Source organism: Amblyraja radiata, unplaced genomic scaffold (assembly GCF_010909765.2).
Source record: "Amblyraja radiata isolate CabotCenter1 unplaced genomic scaffold, sAmbRad1.1.pri scaffold_600_ctg1, whole genome shotgun sequence".
Taxonomy (NCBI): domain Eukaryota; kingdom Metazoa; phylum Chordata; class Chondrichthyes; order Rajiformes; family Rajidae; genus Amblyraja; species Amblyraja radiata.
In genome coordinates this window covers 37,115-57,357 of record NW_022630642.1, presented here as the reverse complement: position 1 = coordinate 57,357, position 20,243 = coordinate 37,115, and the positions used below count along the sequence as shown (strand labels likewise).

Below are 20,243 nucleotides of genomic sequence, written 5' to 3'. Positions count from 1 at the left end.
ATATGGACACATTTATCTGTTTTGTAGTAAATGCCTACTATTTTCTGTGTGCTTAAGCAAAGTAAGAATTTCATTGTCCTATACAGGGACACATGACAATAAACTCACTTGAACTTGAACTTGAACATTCGGACAGGTACATGGATAGGAAAGGTTTTGAGGGATGAGGGCCAAACTCAGCCAGGTGGGACTGAGTTTTTCGGGGTGAGCAAGGTTGGGCCGAAGGGCCTGTTTCCACGCTGAATGACTCATATTGTTATTATATTTGTTATTGCAAAATATCCCATTGCTCAAACTCAAGTTGTGTTTTGCAAGCGGGGAAGTAACGCAATCAAAAACCAATCTGATACCCGTAAACATCCGATTGTGAAATAATGCAAGTGGCAGAGCCTGAAGAAGGGTCTCGACCCGAAACGTCACCCATTCCTTCTCTCCAGAGATGCTGCCTGAGTTACCCCAGCATTTTGTATCTGCCTTCGATTTAAAGCAGCTTCCGCAGTTCTTTCCTACACGAGCTGGTACAAGATGCAGACTCTCCCACTAGTGGAAGCATCCTCTCCACATCCACTCACACGCGGCTTATCATTATCTGGTCGGTTTCAATCAGACCCCCCCCTCATTCTTCTAAACTCCAGTGAGTACAGTCATCAAATGCTCATATTGGCTTGGTGAAATTGTAAATTGTCCCAAGAGCGTGTAGCATAGGGTTATGGGCCTGTCCAACTTACAATAGACAACAGGTGCAGGAGTAGAGGCCATTCAGCCCTTCGAGCCAGCACCGCCATTCAATGTGATCATGGCCGATCATCCCCAATCAGTACCCCGTTCCTGACTTCTCCCTATATCCCTTGACTCCGCTATCTTTAAGAGCCCTATCTAGCTCTCTCTTGAAAGCATCCAGAGAACCTGCCTCCACCGCCCTCTGAGGCAGAGAATTCCACAGACTCCCCAATCAGTGCCCCGTTCCTGCCCCTACGCGACTTTTCTGAAATTTTTCAACAAGTGGCAACCAGAAAGACGCTACGACTCTTTGGGGGCGACTGAGGAGACGACTCGTGACCGTACAGGCGACATTTCGCGGGGTGAAGCCTGTACGATCGTGAGTAGTTGCCCAAAGAGTCGTACATTGTTCTGGTCGCCGCTGGGTTTTCAACACGTCGAAAATTTTCGACGACCTATGATGGGTGCCAGCAGTCGCTGAAAAGGTCGCGTAAGTGGGACAGGCCCTTTAGAAACGTTGCCTATTTCCTTCGGGTTTCGACCCAAAACGTTGCCTATTTCCTTTGGGTTTCGGCCCAAAACGTTGCCCATTTCCTTCGGTTCTCCTACCTGCATATCCCATGACAGGGGGGCGAGGTTGGCCGAACCCCAGCAAGCCTTGCGGAGTGGGATGAGGATAGCCCATGGCTGGAGTCAAACCTGCAAGACAAACACACCACGCAGCTTCATTGACGGAGCTGTAAGCCAAAGATAGGCACAACAAAACGCTGGAGTAAATGGGGGAAAAAGGTTCCACATGTCAGAACCTGACGTCGAGGGATACGGATTATTTAAAGGCAGATGAGATAACGTTTGATGTATGATGAGCGTTTGTCGGCGCTGGGCCTGTACTCGCTGGAGTCTAGAAGGATGAGGGGGGACCTCATTGAAACGTACAGAATAGTGAAAGGGAGACAAAATTGCTGGAGAAACTCAGCGGGTGCGGCAGCATCTATTAAGCGAAGGAAATAGCCGACGTTTCGGACCAAAACCCTTCTTCAGCTTAGTGAATAGTGAAAGGCCTGGATAGAGTGGGTGTGGAGAGGATGTTTCCACTAGTGGGAGAGTCTAGGACCAGAGGGCACAGCATCAGAATTAAAGGACGTTCCTTTAGGAAGGAGACGAGGAGGAATTTCTTTAGCCAGAGGGTGGTGAATCTGTGGGATTCTTTGCCACAGACGGCTGTGGAGGCCACAAGTCAGTGGATATTTTTAAGGCAGAGATAGATAGATTCTTGATCAGAACGGGTGACAGGGAGAAGGCAGGAGAATGGGGTTGGGAGGGAGAGATGGATCAGCCATGATTGAATGGTGGAGTGGACTTGATGGGCCGAACGGCCTCATTCTGCTCCTATCACGTGACCTTATGAGAGCAGTTTAGCTGGGCATCATGGACACAAAGCATTGTGGGTGTACGGGGGCCGATCCTGCATCATTCTGTGCTCCACCAACCCAAAAGGAGCGACTGAATAAACAATAGGTGCAGGAGTAGAGGCCATTCGGCCCTTCGAGCCAGCACCGCCATTCAATGTGATCACGGCTGATCATCCCAAATCAGTACCCCATTCCTGCCTTCTCCCCATATCCACTGACTCTCTCTCGCTATCTTTAAGAGCCCTATCTAGCTCTCTCTTGAAAGCATCCAGAGAACCGGCCTCCACCGCCCTCTGAGACAGAGAACTCCACAGACTCACCACTCTCTGTGAGATAAAGTGTTTCCTCGTCTCCATTCTAAATGGCTTACTCCTTATTCTTAAACTGTGTGGCCCCTGGTTCTGGACTCCCCCAACATCGGGAACACGTTTCCTGCCTCTAGCGTGTCTAAACCCTTAACAATCTTATATGTTTCAATAAGATTCCCTCTCATCCTTCTAAACTCCAGAGTGTACAAGCCCAGCCGCTCCATTCTCTCAGCATAAGACAGTCCCGCCATCCCGGGAATTAACCTTGTAAACCTACGCTGCACTCCCTCAATAGCAAGAATGTCCTCCCTCAAATTAGGGGACCAAAACTGCACATAATACTCCAGGTGTGGTCTCACTAGGGCCCTGTACAACTGCAGAAGGACCTATATTCGATTCCTCTTGTTATAAAGGCCAACATGCTATTCGCTTTCTTCACTGCCTGCTGTACCTGCATGCTTACTTTCATAGACTGATGTACAAGGACCCCCAGTTCCCCTTTTCCCAACTTGATGCCATTTAGACAATGAACTTACCGAGTGCCGGGGCTCCCGGTGTTGGCGGCTGGTTGGGTTTAATCTCCGGCAGCGAGGGCCGCTTTGCATCCATTAGGAAGTGATTGAAGAAGGAGACTTCCTTTTTGACCTCCTCGATCTTCTCGCTGTGTTTGTTGAAGATGTGTTTCCGCACAAACTCCGGGCCCTACGCACAAAGTTCAGATGGTGAAACAGGGCGCTTTCTTCAGGCCACCTCTACCGACAGCTCCCTCACCCCCCCCTCTCACCAGGTGCTGCTTCTACCTGCCGGCCTGTCGTATTGTCTTCTCCCTGTACACCGTGGATCAAAGATCCAAGATAGACCACTCCTGCTAAATGCAATGGGCTGACGTGTAGTACGCAACGGAGCGGAACATCGGCCATTTTAGTAACCCGACCCGACTCACAGTGTAATCAACGTTGCAGGAGAACAGTTTGTGTTAATAAATTAAAATTCTGAAAATGAGAAGATTTTTACCAACTAACTTCGAGTGGACTATCTTGCTCCGCTATAGGATCTCTGCCGTGGACAGCTCGACTCTAATCATCTTCGCTGACTGGAGAACACGCAACAGAGAAGCCTTTCACTGTACCTCGGTAAACGAGACAAGCGTAAACTAAACTAAACTAAGCAAACCAGCACCACGGACACGGGCAATTAGTTTCGTTTGGGGATACAGCTCGGAAACAGGCCCTTCGGCCCATCGAGTCCGTGCCGACCAGCGATCCCCGCACATTAACACTATCCTACACACACTGGGGACAATTTACACTTACACCAAAGCCAATTAACCTACAAACCCGCACGTCTTTGGAGTGAACTGGCGCAACCGGAGAAAACCCACGCAGGTCACGGGGAGAACGTGCAAACTCCGTACAGACAGCGCCCGTAGTCAGGATGGAACCCGGGTCTCTGGGCGCTGTGAGGCAGCAGCTCTACCCGCTGCGCCACCCAGGTGATTACACGAGCTGGTGTACGTGGGGATGCCAGCTCACCTTGAACTTCTTGCCGCTCAGAGGACACAGCCACTTGTCCTTGGCCAGCTCCTGTGTATTAGCGACGATGAACTTCTCCACCTCCTGTTCCGGGTCCTTCTTGCCCATCTTCGCCGCATCTTCCTCAGAAAGACTTTCCCTCACGCTGAAGAGAGGCGTCAGCTTCTCCTCAAACATCTTCTCCCACTCCATCACTGAAGCGAAACAAGGGGCGAGTTAATGACGGACCCATGTCCAACCTGGCCTATATCATCCTGGCCTGGCCTGGCCCGCATCAACCTGGCCTGCATCAACCTGGCCTGGCCTGCATTCCATTCAATAGACCAAGGAGTGAGAAATACCTAGACACTGATACACAAGAATCTTTCAACTTTAGAGATGCATGCAGCACAGAAACAGGCCCTTCGACCCGATTCTATGCTGATCAGTGCGAGTGTCAGGGACTATGGGGAGAAGGCAGGAGAATGGGGGTAGGGGGGAGAGATAGATCGGCCATGATTGAATGGCGGTGTAGACTTGATGGGCCGAATGGCCTAATACTACTCCTATCCATGAAGGCCGTATGACCCGTGCACGGGCAGTATCCTAAACACCCAGGGACAATTTACAATTGTAACCCAAACCATTCAACCTACGAACCTGCACGTCTTTGGAGTGTGGGAAGAAACAGGAGCACCTGGAGAAAACCCACGCGGTCACAGGGAGAAACATACAGGATGTTCCGAGCCCGGGTGTCAGGTGCTGTCCCACTATACGAGCTAATTCAAGAGCTCTCCCGAGTTTCCCCTGATTCGAACTCGGGAGAATTACGGTAATGGCCGCTCGTCGGTACTCGGGGCTCTCGTGGACATTTTCCAACACGTTGAAAAATCTTCACGAGCTTACCGCGTTTCCCGAGTACCTGCCGTTAGCGTTACGAGCCGCTAAGAGACGTCCCGAGCTCCGACGTACCTGAGTTTGATTTTTTTTTTTTAAACTCGGGAGAGCTCTGGAATGACCTCGTACAGTGGGACAGGGCCCTTTAGGCAGCGCCTCTACCGCTGTGGCCCCAGCACCCACCCTGGCCACAAATGAATGCAGACGCCGGATATGTCACTGTGCAGCGGGTACCTTCGTGCTGCGAGACGCGGTTGGGGGGCAGCGGGCCGCGGACGTGCACGATGCCACAACGGTTGGGCATCTCGTCCTCGTTTGGGTATTCGCAGGTGTTGTAGTAATCGATGGAATGCACGATGCGCAGGTACAGCAGCAGCTTGTCCAGAACCTGTGCAGGAAGATGCCGTTACAAAGGGTTAGTCCACGCACAGAACGCCGCGGGAACTCAGCCCCACAGGAACGCAGCATCTCTGGAGAGAAGGAATGGGCGACGCTCCGGGCCCAGACCCTTCTTCACACTGATGTCAGGGGACTGGGCGGTACCGAGATTAAATCTAGTCGGAGACAGTTAGACTGTAGACGGTAAGACGACAATAGACAATAGGTGCAGGACGAGGCCATTCAGCCCTTCGAGCCAGCACCGCCATTCAATGTGATCATGGCTGATCATCCCCAATCAGTACCCCGTTCCTGCCTTCTCCCCTGACTCCGCTATCTATAAGAGCCCTATCTAGCTCTCTCTTGAAAGCATCCAGAGAACCAGCCTCCACCGCCCTCTGAGGCAGAGAATTCCACAGACTCACCACTCTCTGGGTGAAAAAGTGTTTCCTTGTCTCCGTTCTAAATGGCTTACCCCTTATTCTTAAACTGTGTGTGTGTGTGGCCCCTGGTTCTGGACTCCCCCAACATCGGGAACTTGTTTCCTGCCTCTAGCGTGTCCAAACCCTTAATAATCTTACATGTTTCAATAAGATGCCCTCTCATCCTTCTACATTCTATCTCTGTCCCGCCCACTCCCCTGACATCAGTCTGAAGAAGGGTCTCGACCTGAAACGTCATCCATTCCTTCTCTCCAGAGATGCTGCCTGTCCCGCTAAGTTACTCCAGCTTTTTGTGTCTATCTTCGGTTTAAACCAGCAGTTCCTTCCTACACTATAGATAAGCAGCTGCGGCCTACCAGCCTCAGAGAGAGGTGACGGCTGCACCCACAGTTCAGGGTCACTGTAACACAGACACACACACGCATGCACAAGACAGACACACACACACACAGCCACACCCACAGACGCAGACACACACACACGCACCCACAGACAGATACACAGACAGATACGCACACACACACAGGCACACACACACACACCCACACATGCAGAAACACATACACACGCACACAGACGCAGACACACACGGTCACACGCACAGATACGCACACACACACACAGGCAGACACACACGCGCACGCACACAGACACACACACACACATATACACGTACGGACACACACATATATACACATACACACACACACGGACACACACACACACAGACAGACACACACGGACACACATACGGACACACACATATATATACACATACGGACACACACAGACTCACACATATATACACATACACGGACACACACAGACTCACACATACACACACACAGACGGACACACACACACGTACGGACACACACAAACTGATCGTGTAGGTTGTGAGCTTCCCAGACACTACATGGAGTTGGAGAGTTAACGTTGACCATGCACCTTAATCAGCTTCTCGTCCCGCTCGATGTTGATCTCGGGGTTTCCCTCCTTTGGCCCATCGTCGGTCGTGTCCGTGGGATTTCCCAGGAGCTCCTCCTCCTCAGCGCTCACCTCCTCTATCAGGTAGTCGGTGATGTTTTTCAGGATGGGGTTCTGGGAAGACAGGCTCTGTGGAACAAAAACCAAACCAGCCGGTGAACACGAGCAAACGGTGACCGACTGACGGACCGGCCGCAGCCCCACCCCCACCCCCACCCACCCCACCCCCACCCCACCCCACGGGTGGAGAGCGAGAGGTGGTTTCATTCCATTAGCCAGTTAAAATACCCAGTCACACATGGCCAGGTGCAGTCACAGTAGGAAGGAGAAGATTACAGAGAGTCGGTTTGTCAAGGAAGACACTCTTTAACTTCTACAGGTGCACAGTAGAGAGCATGCTGACCGGTTGCATCATGGCTTGGTTCGGCAACTTGAGCGCCCTGGAGAGGAAAAGACTACAAAGTGTAGTAAACACTGCTCAGTCCATCATCGGCTCTGACCTTCCTTCCATCGAGGGGATCTAACGCAGTCGCTGCCTCAAAAAGGCTGGCAGTATTATCAAGGACCCACACCATCCTGGCCACACACTCATCTCCCTGCTACCTTCAGGTAGAAGGTACATGAGCCTGAAGACTGCAATAACCAGGTTCAGGAATAGCTACTTCCCCACAGCCATTAGGCTATTAAACTCAACTGAAACAAAACTCTGAACATTAATAGCCCATTGCACTATATCTGTATATTTATGTGTGTGTATATATTATATATATATATGTATGTGTGTGTATATATATATACACACACACACACCCATATATATATATATATACATAAACACAGACACACATACATATACACACACATATATATATATAGATATACATATATACACACACGCACATATATATACAGATTTACATATATACACACACACACGCACATATATATACAGATGTACATATATACACACGCATATATATACAGATATACACACACACGCACATATATATACAGATGTACATATATACACACACACGCATATATATATACAGATGTACATATATACACACTCACACACATATATATATATATATATATACATATACATATACACACACACACATATATGTTCTAGATATATATAGATATAATCATTGGTATATGGACACACTGATCTGTTCTGTATTCATGCCTACTATGTTCTGTGTGCTGAAGCAAAGCAAGAATGTCATTGTCCTATCAGGGACACACAACAAATTCTCTTGAATCTTGAACTGCAGATGCTGATTTACACTGAAGATAAACACTGGAGTAACTCAGCGGCTCAGGCAGTGGCTCTGACGAAAAGGAATCGGAGACGTTTCGGGTCAAACACAAAACTGGGTAACGAGAAAGGTGTTGGGGAAAAAAAAAGGTCGGATTGACCCAGATAGATAGCAGATTGAATGCGATGTGATATAAACGGTGCCAGGCAGTTTGTGGCGAGTTGGGGGTTTTTGTTCAAACACTGATGAGAACGCAGATAATGACAGTTTACAGTAACCTGAGTCAGCCAGCATTCACTAATCACAACCATCAGTGGCTGAAAGTTTCAGAACTGATATACTGCAATGAGAGTAGGTAGTTATAATAGGCTGACTAAACGACATGACACAAGGTGCTGGAGTAACTCAGCAGGTCAGGCAGCATCTCTGTGGAGAACATGGACAGATACAGAGTGCTGGAGTAACTCAGTGGGACAGGCAGCATCTCTGTGGAGAACATGGACAGGTACAGAATGCTGGAGTAACTCAGTGGGTCAGGCAGCATCTCTGTGGAGAACATGGACAGGTACAGAATGCTGGAGTAACTCAGTGGGACAGGCAGCATCTCTGTGGAGAACATGGACAGGTACAGAATGCTGGAGTAACTCAGCGGGACAGGCAGCATCTCTGGAGAACGTGGACAGGTACAGAGTGCAGGAGTAACTCAGCGGGTCAGGCAGCATCTCTGTGGAGAACATGGACAGGTACAGAGTGCTGGAGTAACTCAGCGGGACAGGCAGCATCTCTGGAGAGCAGGAACGGGTGACGTGTTGGCTCGAGACCCTTCTTTAGATTGCAGTCTGAAGGGTCTCGACCTGAAACGTCACCCATTCCTTCTCTCCAGAGATGCTACCTGTCCCGCTGGGAATAAGGGGTCGGCCATTTCGAAGGGAGATGAGGAAAACCTTTTTCACAGAGAGAGTTGCGAATCTGTGGAATTCTCTGCCTCAGAGGGCGGTGGAGGCCGGTTCTCTGGATGCTTTCAAGATAGAGCTAGATAGGGCTCTTAAAGATAGCGGAGTCAGGGGATATGGGGAGAAGGCAGGAACGGGGTACTGATTGGGGATGATCAGCCATGATCACAGTGAATGACGGTGCTGGCTGGAAGGGCAGAATGCCCTACTCCTGCACCTATTGTCTATTGTCTATTTTTTTAGTCTAGTTTAGCGATACAGTGGAGAAACTGTGTCGGTGCCGACCAGCGAGCCCCGCACACTAACACTATCCGACATACCAGGGGCAATTTACAATTTTTACCAAAGCCAAAAATTAGCCGAAAAACCTATGCGTCTTTGGAGTGTGGGAGGAAACCGGAGCACCCGGAGTAAACCCACGCGGTCACAGGGAGAACGTGCTAACTCCGTACAGACAGCACCCTCAATCAGGATTGAACCTGGGTCTCTGGCGCTGTGAGGCAGCAACTCCACTGCTGCTTGGCAGGAAACTCTTGAATAGACTAGCGAGGGTTCTTGCAGATACAGACAGAGGAATAAGCAAATGGCAGAGGGACGATGCAAGGACTGTTGTTTCTATCTTGTTTCTATCTGCATGTAACCTGACAGATACAATCAGAGTGACAATGGTCAGATGAGAACAAGAGAAGAAGTGCAGAAAACATTGTAATAATAGAGAAGTCGGCAAGTTTGTTATATTCTAAACCCCAAAGATCTGATATGTCGGAAGGAACTGCAGATGCTGGTTTAAACCGAAGATAGACACTAACTCAGCGGGACAGGCAGCATCTCCGGATGGAAGGAATGTTTCGGGTCAAGACCCTTCTTCAAACCTGACTGTCTCTATCACAGAGTTATAGAAACATAGGCAATAGGTGCAGGAGTAGGCCATTCGGCCTATCGAGCCAGCACCGCCATTCAATATCATCACGGCTGGACATCCACAATCAGTACCCCGTTCCTGCTTTACCATATAACCATATAACAATTACAGCACGGAAACAGGCCATCTCGGCCCTACAAGTCCGTGCCGAACAACTTTTTTCCCTTAGTCCCACCTGCCTGCACTCATACCATAACCCTCCATTCCCTTCTCATCCATATGCCTATCCAATTTATTTTAAAATGATACCAACGAACCTGCCGCCCCCACTTCCACTGGAAGCTCATTCCACACCGCTACCACTCTCTGAGTAAAGAAGTTCCCCCTCATGTTACCCTTAAACTTCTGTCCCTTAATTCTGGTCATGTCCTCTTGTTTGAATCTTCCCTATTCTCAAAGGGAAAAGCTTGATCACGTCAACTCTGTCTATCCCTCTCATCATTTTAAAGACCTCGATCAAGTCCCCCCTTAACCTTCTGCGCTCCAGAGAATAAAGACCTAACTTATTCAACCTATCTCTGTAATTTAGTTGTTGAAACCCAGGCAACATTCTAGTAAATCTCCTCTGTACTCTCTCTATTTTGTTGACATCCTTCCTATAATTGGGCGACCAAAATTGTACACCATACTCCAGATTTGGTCTCACCAATGCCTTGTACAATTTTAACATTACATCCCAGCTTCTATACTCAATGCTCTGATTTATAAAGGCTAGCATACCAAAAGCTTTCTTTACCACCCTATCTATATGAGATTCCACCTTCAAGGAACTTCTCCCCATATCCCGTGATTCTGTTAGCCCCAGGGTAAGAACAATGGGGACCTGACTTGAGGGGGGGGGGGGGGGGGGGGGTGGGGGGAGAACTAAGGGCCAGGAAGCTACAAAGTGAGGCCCTTTATGTGGCAACTATTCGCATACCTTGGGTATGAAAGCAAGGAATTTCTCTGCGACTCGTCCCACGCAACAGGAAAGTATTCATTCATTCATTCATACTAAACGCAGGGTGGGAGATTGCAACCTTCACATGGTCTGCCCTGTTTCAACTAATGCAATCAACTCGACGTGCACAAACAGAAGATCAAATAGAACAAGGTAGACAAAAATGCTGGAGAAACTCAGCGGGTGCAGCAGCATCTATGGAGCGAAGGAAATAGGCAACGTTTCAGGTCGAGACCTTTCTTCAGACTGATCCAAAACGTCACCCATTCCTTCTCTCCAGAGATGCTGCCCGTCCCGCTGTGTTCCTCAAGCATTTTGTGTCTATCTTCAGTTTAAACCAGCATCTGCAGTTCCTTTCTACACTTGATGCCAAGTTCAACTGATCTCATCTGTCGGAGCGTGATCCATATCCCTGTACACCCTGCACTTCCTTGTTTCAATCTGAAAGTTTCTGAAAATCCCCTGCCTCAGAGGGCGGTGGAGGCCGGTTCTCTGGATGCTTTCAAGAGAGAGCTAGATAGGGCTCTTAAAGATAGCGGAGTCAGGGGATATGGGGAGAAGGCAGGAACGGGGTACTGATTCGGGTTTCGAACTGAAACGTTGCCTATTTCCTATGGGTTTCGGCCCGAAACGTTGCCCATTTCCTTTGGGTTTCGGCCCGAAACGTTGCCTATTTCCTTTGGGTTTCGGCCCGAAACGTTGCCTATTTCCTTTGGGTTTCGGCCCGAAACGTTGCCTATTTCCTTCGCTCCATAGATGCTGCTGCACCCGCTGAGTTTCTCCAGCATTTTGTCTACCTTCGATTTTCCAGCATCTGCAGTTCCTTCTTAAACATCAAATAGAACAAGTTGTCCAACAACTTTAGGCTGTGCACGCCACACGAAAGCAGATACTAAACGGAACCTTTGGACGTTACCCACCTCAACTCTGCCATCATCGTTGACAGACTCTGACGACCAGAGCTGCGAACGGTCGTCCAGCGAGTGGATGAGTTTGGCAGCCAGCTTGATGTCATTACGGAGGATCTGCTTGTGCTGCGTGATGCCGTTGATGCTACGGACCCGCCGGGCCAGGTCGCGGTTCACCACTGGGCTTAGCTCACAGTCCCTCAGCTGCCGAGGGGGGGGGGGGGGGGGAGAGAGAGAGAGACACACGCTGAGCTTACAGACAGACCCCACTGCACGCACCATTCACCAGCCCCACCGTCGCCCCCCACCCCCAACGCACACACCACTCTCATATCCCCATACCTCTACCTCCCATCCTTTAGAAACATACACAATAGGTGCAGGAGTAGAGGCCACTCGGCCCTTCCAGCCAGCACCGCCATTCAATATGATCATGGCTGATCATCCAACTCAGTATCCTGTACCTGCCTTCTCTCCATACCCCCTGATCCCTTTAGCCACAAGGGCCACATCTAACTCCCTCTTAAATCTAGCCAATGAACTGTGGCCTCAACTACCTTCTGTGGCAGAGAATTCCACAGATTCACCACTCTCTGTGTGAAAAAAAAATGTTTTCCTCATCTCGGTCCTAAAAGACTTCCCTCTTATCCTTAAACTGTGACCCCTAGTTCTGGACTTCCCCAACATCGGGAACAATCTTCCTGCATCTAGCCTGTCCAACCCCTTAAGAATTTTGTAAGTTTCTATAAGATCCCCCCCTCAATCTTCTAAATTCTAGCGAGTACAAATCGAGTCTATCCAGTCTTTCTTCATATGAAAGTCCTGCCATCCCAGGAATCAGTCTGGTGAACCTTCTCTGTACTCCCTCTATGGCAAGAATGTCTTTGGAGTGTGGGAGGAAACCGGAGCACCCGGAGAAAACCCACGTGGTCAGGGGGAGAAGGTACAAACTCCGTATCGGGGGTCAGGATCGAACGACTGGTCTCTGGCGCTGTAAGGCAGCAACTCTACCCCAACACCACCCTGTAACACTATAACATTTCTACTTAAAATTCTCAGGTCCCGTTAACTTACTCGGATATTCTGGAGGTTCCAACAGATCTCCTTGATGTTGACGCCGCGATCAAACGTGACCCAGGCTCTGCGGAAAAACCTAACAGAGAATGACATTGAAATCTTTCAGCCAGCATCTGGCACAGTCGTCAGTGAAGGCAGACACCGAATGCTGGAGTAACTCAGCGGGACAGGCAGCATCTCTGGAGAGAAGGAACGGGCCACGTTTCGGGCCGAGACCCCTCTTCAGTCTGTCACGACCCGTTCCTTCTCCCCAGAGATGCTGCCTGTCCCGCTGGGTTACTCCAGCATTTTGTGTCTGTCTTCGGTTTAAACCAGCATCTGCAGTTCCTTCCTGCACAGCCTTCAGTGATATAGACACAAAAAGCTGGAGTAACTCAGTGGGTGAGACTGTGCACTCTGGAGAGATGTCTTCAGCGGACTGCTCCACCCAGTGGAGCACATGGGTAATGTGGCCACTCGACACACACTGGCAGGTAGATCCAGTTGGCAATCAGACAACGGCACATCCCAGTGCAAGGATGAGCAGGAGCAAAAACCTGTTCACTGTACACGTGACAATAAACTCAACTAACTGTAATGCTTGTACTAGACAGGCCTGCATCATTTTGATTTAGTTTAGAGATACAGCGCGGAAACAGGCCATTCGGCCCACCGGGTCCGTGCCGACCAGCGATCCCCGCACACGAACACTATCCCACACCCACTAGGGACAATTTTTACATTTACCAAGCCAATGAACCTACAAACCTGCACGTCTTTGGAGTGTGGGACCAAACCGAAGATCTCTGAGAAATCTCCACGCATGTCACGGGGAGAACGTACAAACTCCTCACAGACAGCACCAGTGCTCGGGATGGAACCCTGGTCTCTGGCGCTGCAAGGCAGCAACTCTACCGCTGGGCCACCGCGCTGCACCCCCCCCCCCCCCCCCCCCCCCATGACAGAGAACATTACGCTCACCTGCGCTCTGGCTGTGGGTCAGACAACGCCACTCTCATGAAGCCCGGGAAACGTTTACAAAGCTGCGGGGAGGGTGGAAAACAAAGAGGTGTTATACTTTCAAACATGCGTGGAGCCTGCCGCATGAGAAGCAAGCCGAGTGGTGCAGCAGTGACGGGGCAGGGGATGGAGCCGATGTGTTTTCAGGCTGTGATTGTGTTCACACTGAGGTACAGCGCCACTACCTCCACCGTTTCACCTGTGTGGGTGACCTCAGTGTCAGTACTGTCAATATGGAAGAGTGGGGGTCCCTCTACATTGCAGGGATTCTCCCCCTCTACATTGGGGACCTGGGGTGGAGGGTACTGCACCGAGGTGTTCCCTGCAACCTGTTTCTCTCGCGGTTCACAGACTCACCAGCCGCCTGCTACTTTTGCGGGCTGGATGAGTCTGTGTACCACGTGTACATGGAGTGCGTGAGGCTGCAGCCACTGTTTGAATACCTAAAGGGGCTGCTCCTTGCCTTCTGGCTGCATTTTTCACCCACCATCCTCATCTTTGGACACCCTGTGCGTAGGGGAGAGGGTAGGGCTGAAGATGTCCTGGTTGGGTTGCTCCTGGGCCTGGCCAAGCTGGCCATCCGCGAGTCACGGCGCCAGGCGGTGGGGGGCTCTACCCGAGCCGGCTGCCTGCCCCTTTTCCGGGGTTACGTCCGTGCCCGGATGCGGATGGAAAGGGAATACGCCCTGTCTACGGGCACCCTGAGGGAGTTCCGCGACCGCTGGGCACCGAGGGGGGTTGAATGTATCCTGGACAAGGATTGTAATATAGTGGTTTAGCAGTTGCTTAGCATATTTGTTTCATCTTGTATTATGGTGGTGTTTTGTTTTATTCTATTGTAAATACTATTTTAATATTTGAATATATATTTTTGATTAAAAAAAAATAATATATATATATATATATATAAAAAAATATGGAAGAGTGCCGATCCGGGACCTCCAAACGGCGGAGTGTGTTCGACTGTCCCGACGTTGGAGTTTCAACCATCCCGACGAGAGGGCCTTCCCCGTAGCGGTGACTATGGAAGTTTATGGCCCCGACCACGGGTGAACAAAGGAGGAGGAGGACGGACTGTACTTTGTGCCTTCCACCAGTGAAGAATGCTGTGGTGGATGTTTGTGTTACATTTATATTGTGTGTTGTGTGTTCTTTTTGAGTGTATCGCTGCTGGCAAATTCATTTCACTGCACTTCATTGTGTATGTGATGAATAAAACTGATTGATTGATTGATTAAACTGCACATGCAACTCGGTGACTTGTGAGGATACAAGCAGCGGTTTACCAGAATGATCAGCAAGTAACTGTTTACACCGAAGATCAGACACAAAATGCTGGAGAAACTCAGCGGGTCAGGCAGCATCTCTGGAGAAAAGGAATGGTCGATGTTTCGGGTTGAGACCCTTCATCTGACTGGTCTCGTCGGAAGAAGGGTCCCAACCCAAAACGTCACCCATCCTATATCTCCACAGATGCTGCCTGACCCGCTGAGTTACACCGGCACTATTGTGTCTGATCTTTGGTGTAAACCAGCATCTGCAGCTCGTCGCTTCTACATTTTGGGATGGAATAGTTCTTTTCCAGTGCTGTCCTTGGCCGGGAGGGTGGGTGAATCTCTGCCGCAGAAGGCAGCGGCATCTGACATCCCTGCCTCAGCAAAACATTCACTGGACGTTTTCAAGCCAGAGTTAGATAAACCTCTTAGGGCTAACGGAGTCAAGGGATATGGGGAGGGAGCAGGAATGGGGTACTGATTGTGGACGATGGGTACTTTCAAGAGATAGGGCTCTTAAAGATAGCGGAGACAGGGGATATGGGGAGAAGGCAGGAACGGGGTACGGATTGGGGATGATCAGCCGTGATCACATTGAATGGCAGTGCTGGCTACTCCTGCACCTACTTCCTATGTTTCTATGCACCACCCCCCCCCTCACGCTGACACCCGGGCGTCTCTCCCCCATTCAGCTGGATACAGTAACAAGGACAGGTTCCACACTCACCGATATGATCTCGGCCTTGGAGATATTGGGAGCGATGCTCCTCATGAAGAGCGAGCAGGTTTTGTGAAGCGGCCGTGGTTTGGGAGTCGTGTCCGTCTCCTTCTCCTTCTTCTCCTCCTTGGGTTTTTCTTTCTGTTTTTCTTCCTCTTTCTTCTCTTGTTTCGTCTCTTCTGTAACACGTTAAAACAACAGGATCATTTGTGGCAGATCTCCTCCGCCCACCCTGACTATCCCGGAGACTTTGGGGCGGCATAGATGCTGCCTCACAGCGCCAGAGATCCCAGGTTCCATCCTGACTACGGACGCTGTCTGTACAGAGTTTGTACCTTCTCCCCGTGACCCGCGTGGGTTTTCTCCCAGTGCTCTGGTTTCCTCCCACACTCTGAAGATGTACAGGTTTGTAGGGTAAATGGCTTGTGCAAGTTGTAAATTGTCCCCAGTGTGTAGAATCCTAGAGTGATACAGTGTGGAAACAGGCCCTTCAGCCCAACTCGCCCACACCGGCCAACATGTTCCAGCTACACTAGTCACAGAGTGATACAGTGTGGAAACAGGCCCTTCAGCCCAACTTGCCCACACCGCCCAACATGCCCCAGCTACACTAGTCACAGAGTGATACAGTGTGGAAACAGGCCCTTCAGCCCAACTCGCCCACACCGTCCAACATGTCCCAGCTACACTAGTCATAGAGTGATACAGTGTGGAAACAGGCCCTTCAGCCCAACTCGCCCACACCGCCCAACATGCCCCAGCTACCCTAGTCCCACCTGCCTGCGCTTAGTCCATAATCCTCCAACCTGTCCTATCCATGTACCCGTCTAACTGTTTGGACAGTCCCAGCCTCAACTACCTCCTCTGGCAGCTTGTTTCATACACCCACTGTGTGAAAATGTCACCCCTCGGATTCCTATTAAATCTTTCCCCCTTTAACTTGAACCTATGTCCTCTGGTCCTCGATTCCCTTACTCTGGGCAAAAGACTCTGTGCATCTACCCGATCTATTCCGCTCATGATTTTATACACCTCTATAAGATCTCCCCACATCCTCCTGCGCTCCATGGAATAGAGACCCAGCCTGCCCAACCTCTCCCTGTAGCTCACACCCTCTAGTCCTGGCAACATCCCCGTAAATCTTCTCTGCACCCTTTCAAGCTTGACAATATGCGGGCTAAACACCAGGTCAGTGGTTCAAATGGTACAAGAGGGGCTGTCAAAAGAGTGGGCCTACACTGGAGAGGGGCTAAATTAAAGAGGGGGCCTACACTGGAGAGGGGCTAGATTAATGAGTGGGCCTACACTGGAGAGGGGCTAGATTAATGAGTGGGCCTACTCTGGAGAGGGGCTGGATTAATGAGTGGGCCTACACTGGAGAGGGGCTGGATTAATGAGTGGGCCTACATTGGAGAGGGGCTAGATTAATGAGTGGGCCTACTCTGGAGAGGGGCTAGATTAATGAGTGGGCCTACTCTGGAGAGGGGCTAGATTAATGAGTGGGCCTACACTGGAGAGGGGCTAGATTAATGAGTGGGCCTACACTGGAGAGGGGCTAGATTAATGAGTGGGCCTACACTGGAGAGGGGCTAGATTAATGAGTGGGCCTACACTGGAGAGGGGCTAGATTAATGAGTGGGCCTACACTGGAGAGGGGCTAGATTAATGAGTGGGCCTACTCTGGAGAGGGGGCTAGATTAATGAGTGGGCCTACTCTGGAGAGGGGCTAGATTAATGAGTGGGCCTACTCTGGAGAGGGGCTAGATTAATGAGTGGGCCTACTCTGGAGAGGGGCTAGATTAATGAGTGGGGCTACTCTGGAGAGGGGCTAGATTAATGAGTGGGCCTACTCTGGAGAGGGGATAGATTAATGGGTGGGCCTACTCTGGAGAGGGGCTAGATTAATGAGTGGGCCTACTCTGGAGAGGGGCTAGATTAATGAGTGGGCCTACTCTGGAGAGGGGCTAGATTAATGAGTGGGCCTACTCTGGAGAGGGGGCTAGATTAATGAGTGGGGCTACACTGGAGAGGGGCTGGATTAATGAGTGGGCCTACACTGGAGAGGGGCTGGATTAATGAGTGGGCCTACACTGGAGAGGGGCTAGATTAATGAGTGGGCCTACTCTGGAGAGGGGCTGGATTAATGAGTGGGCCTACACTGGAGAGGGGCTAGATTAATGAGTGGGCCTACACTGGAGAGGGGCTAGATTAATGAGTGGGGCTACACTGGAGAGGGGCTGGATTAATGAGTGGGCCTACACTGGAGAGGGGCTGGATTAATGAGTGGGCCTACACTGGAGAGGGGCTAGATTAATGAGTGGGCCTACACTGGAGAGGGGCTGGATTAATGAGTGGGCCTACACTGGAGAGGGGCTAGATTAATGAGTGGGCCTACACTGGAGAGGGGCTAGATTAATGAGTGGGCCTACACTGGAGAGGGGCTGTCAAAAGAGTGGGCCTACACTGGAGAGGGGCTAGATTAATGAGTGGGCCTACACTGGAGAGGGGCTGGATTAATGAGTGGGCCTACACTGGAGAGGGGCTAGATTAATGAGTGGGCCTACACTGGAGAGGGGCTAGATTAATGAGGGGGCCTACACTGGAGAGGGGCTAGATTAATGAGTGGGCCTACTCTGGAGAGGGGCTGGATTAATGAGTGGGCCTACACTGGAGAGGGGCTGGATTAATGAGTGGGCCTACAATGGAGAGGGGCTAGATTAATGAGTGGGCCTACTCTGGAGAGGGGCTAGATTAATGAGTGGGCCTACTCTGGAGAGGGGCTAGATTAATGAGTGGGCCTACACTGGAGGGGCTGGATTAATGAGTGGGGCTACACTGGAGAGGGGCTAGATTAATGAGTGGGCCTACACTGGAGAGGGGCTAGATTAATGAGTGGGCCTACTCTGGAGAGGGGCTAGATTAATGAGTGGGCCTACACTGGAGAGGGGCTGGATTAATGAGTGGGGCTACACTGGAGAGGGGCTAGATTAATGAGTGGGCCTACACTGGAGAGGGGCTGGATTAATGAGTGGGGCTACACTGGAGAGGGGCTAGATTAATGAGTGGGCCTACACTGGAGAGGGGCTGGATTAATGAGTGGGCCTACACCGGAGAGGGGCTAGATTAATGAGTGGGCCTACTCTGGAGAGGGGCTGGATTAAAGAGGGGGCCTACACTGGAGAGGGGCTAGATTAATGAGTGGGCCTACACTGGAGGGGCTAGATTAATGAGTGGGCCTACTCTGGAGAGGGGCTGGATTAATGAGTGGGCCTACACTGGAGAGGGGATAGATTAATGAGTGGGCCTACACTGGAGGGGCTAGATTAATGAGTGGGCCTACACTGGAGAGGGGCTAGATTAATGAGTGGGCCTACACTGGAGAGGGGCTAGATTAATGAGTGGGCCTACACGGGAGAGGGGCTAGATTAATGAGTGGGCCTACACTGGAGAGGGGCTAGATTAATGAGTGGGCCTACACTGGAGAGGGGCTAGATTAATGAGTGGGCCTACACTGGAGAGGGGCTGGATTAATGAGTGGGCCTACACTGGAGAGGGGCTGGATTAATGAGTGGGCCTACACTGGAGAGGGGCTGGATTAATGAGTGGGCCTACACTGGAGAGGGGCTGGATTAATGAGTGGGCCTACTCTGGAGGGGCTGGATTAAAGAGGGGGCCTACTCTGGAGGGGCTAGATTAAGTGGGACGTACCTTCTTTTGGTGTCTTATCATCATCTTCATTTTGCTTCCCTGTGTGAAGATAAACACCACATGAAACATCAGTTGAAACAACCATCGATACGCACATCAAGAGGAACTGGACGCGGGCGGAGGCAGAGAGAGAGAGAGGCGTGGGGCACACAGGGTCTATTGCTTGGGGAACATCGTGCTGCTGCATCTCTCTTCAAAGCTGCAGATTGAACTGTTGCTGCCATTAAAACGCTACAGGCGTCACGGTGGCACAGTGACAGAATTGCTGCCCTACAGCGCCGGAGACCCAGTTCCACCCCGACTACGAGGGCTGTCTGTACGGAGTTTGCACGTTCTCCCCGTGACCTGCGTGGGTTTTCTCCCAGATCTTCCCTTTCCTCCCACACTCCAAAGGCGTACAGGCTTGTCGGTCAATTGGCATTGGTACAAAGGTAAAATTGTGCCCCCAGTGTGTGTGTAGGACAGTGTGGATGTGCGGGAATCGCTGTGCGGTGTGGGCCCAGTGGGCTGAAGGGCCTGTTGCCGTGCTGTATCTCTGAATATACTGGATCACAGTTTAAGGATAAGGGGGAAATCTTTATGACCGAGATGAGGAAAACATTTTTCACGCACAGAGAGCGGTGAATATGTGGAATTCTCTGCCACAGAAGGTAGTTGAGGCCACACAGTTCATTGGCTATATTTAAGAGGGAGTTAGATGTGGCCCTTGTGGCTAAAGGGATCAGGGGGTATGGAGAGAAGGCAGGGATGGGATACTGAGTTGGATGATCAGCCATGATCATATTGAATGGCGGTGAAGGCTGGAAGGGCCGAATGGCCTCTA

The 20,243-nt window shown here is 50.6% G+C and overlaps 2 protein-coding genes across 2 annotated transcripts in view; one reads left to right on the top strand and one right to left on the bottom strand.

Moving 5' to 3' along the window:
- The window catches only part of srrt (serrate, RNA effector molecule), a 45,459-nt gene that overhangs the window by 7,881 nt on the left and 17,335 nt on the right, over positions 1-20,243 (bottom strand). Inside the window, exons 9-18 of the mRNA XM_033016876.1 lie at positions 19,421-19,459; positions 15,722-15,891; positions 13,682-13,743; positions 12,719-12,797; positions 11,657-11,848; positions 6,618-6,785; positions 5,083-5,236; positions 3,973-4,166; positions 2,977-3,142; positions 1,330-1,419 (exon numbers count right to left, since the gene is read on the bottom strand). Of these exons, the coding sequence (XP_032872767.1) occupies positions 1,330-1,419; positions 2,977-3,142; positions 3,973-4,166; positions 5,083-5,236; positions 6,618-6,785; positions 11,657-11,848; positions 12,719-12,797; positions 13,682-13,743; positions 15,722-15,891; positions 19,421-19,459 (1,314 nt within the window). The remainder of the gene's footprint in view (positions 1-1,329; positions 1,420-2,976; positions 3,143-3,972; positions 4,167-5,082; positions 5,237-6,617; positions 6,786-11,656; positions 11,849-12,718; positions 12,798-13,681; positions 13,744-15,721; positions 15,892-19,420; positions 19,460-20,243) is intronic.
- LOC116970172 (serrate RNA effector molecule homolog) overlaps positions 19,544-20,243 on the top strand; it is a 36,561-nt gene continuing 35,861 nt past the window's right edge. The window contains exon 1 of the mRNA XM_033016878.1: positions 19,544-19,558. The gene's annotated coding sequence lies outside the window, so the exon portion shown is untranslated. The remainder of the gene's footprint in view (positions 19,559-20,243) is intronic.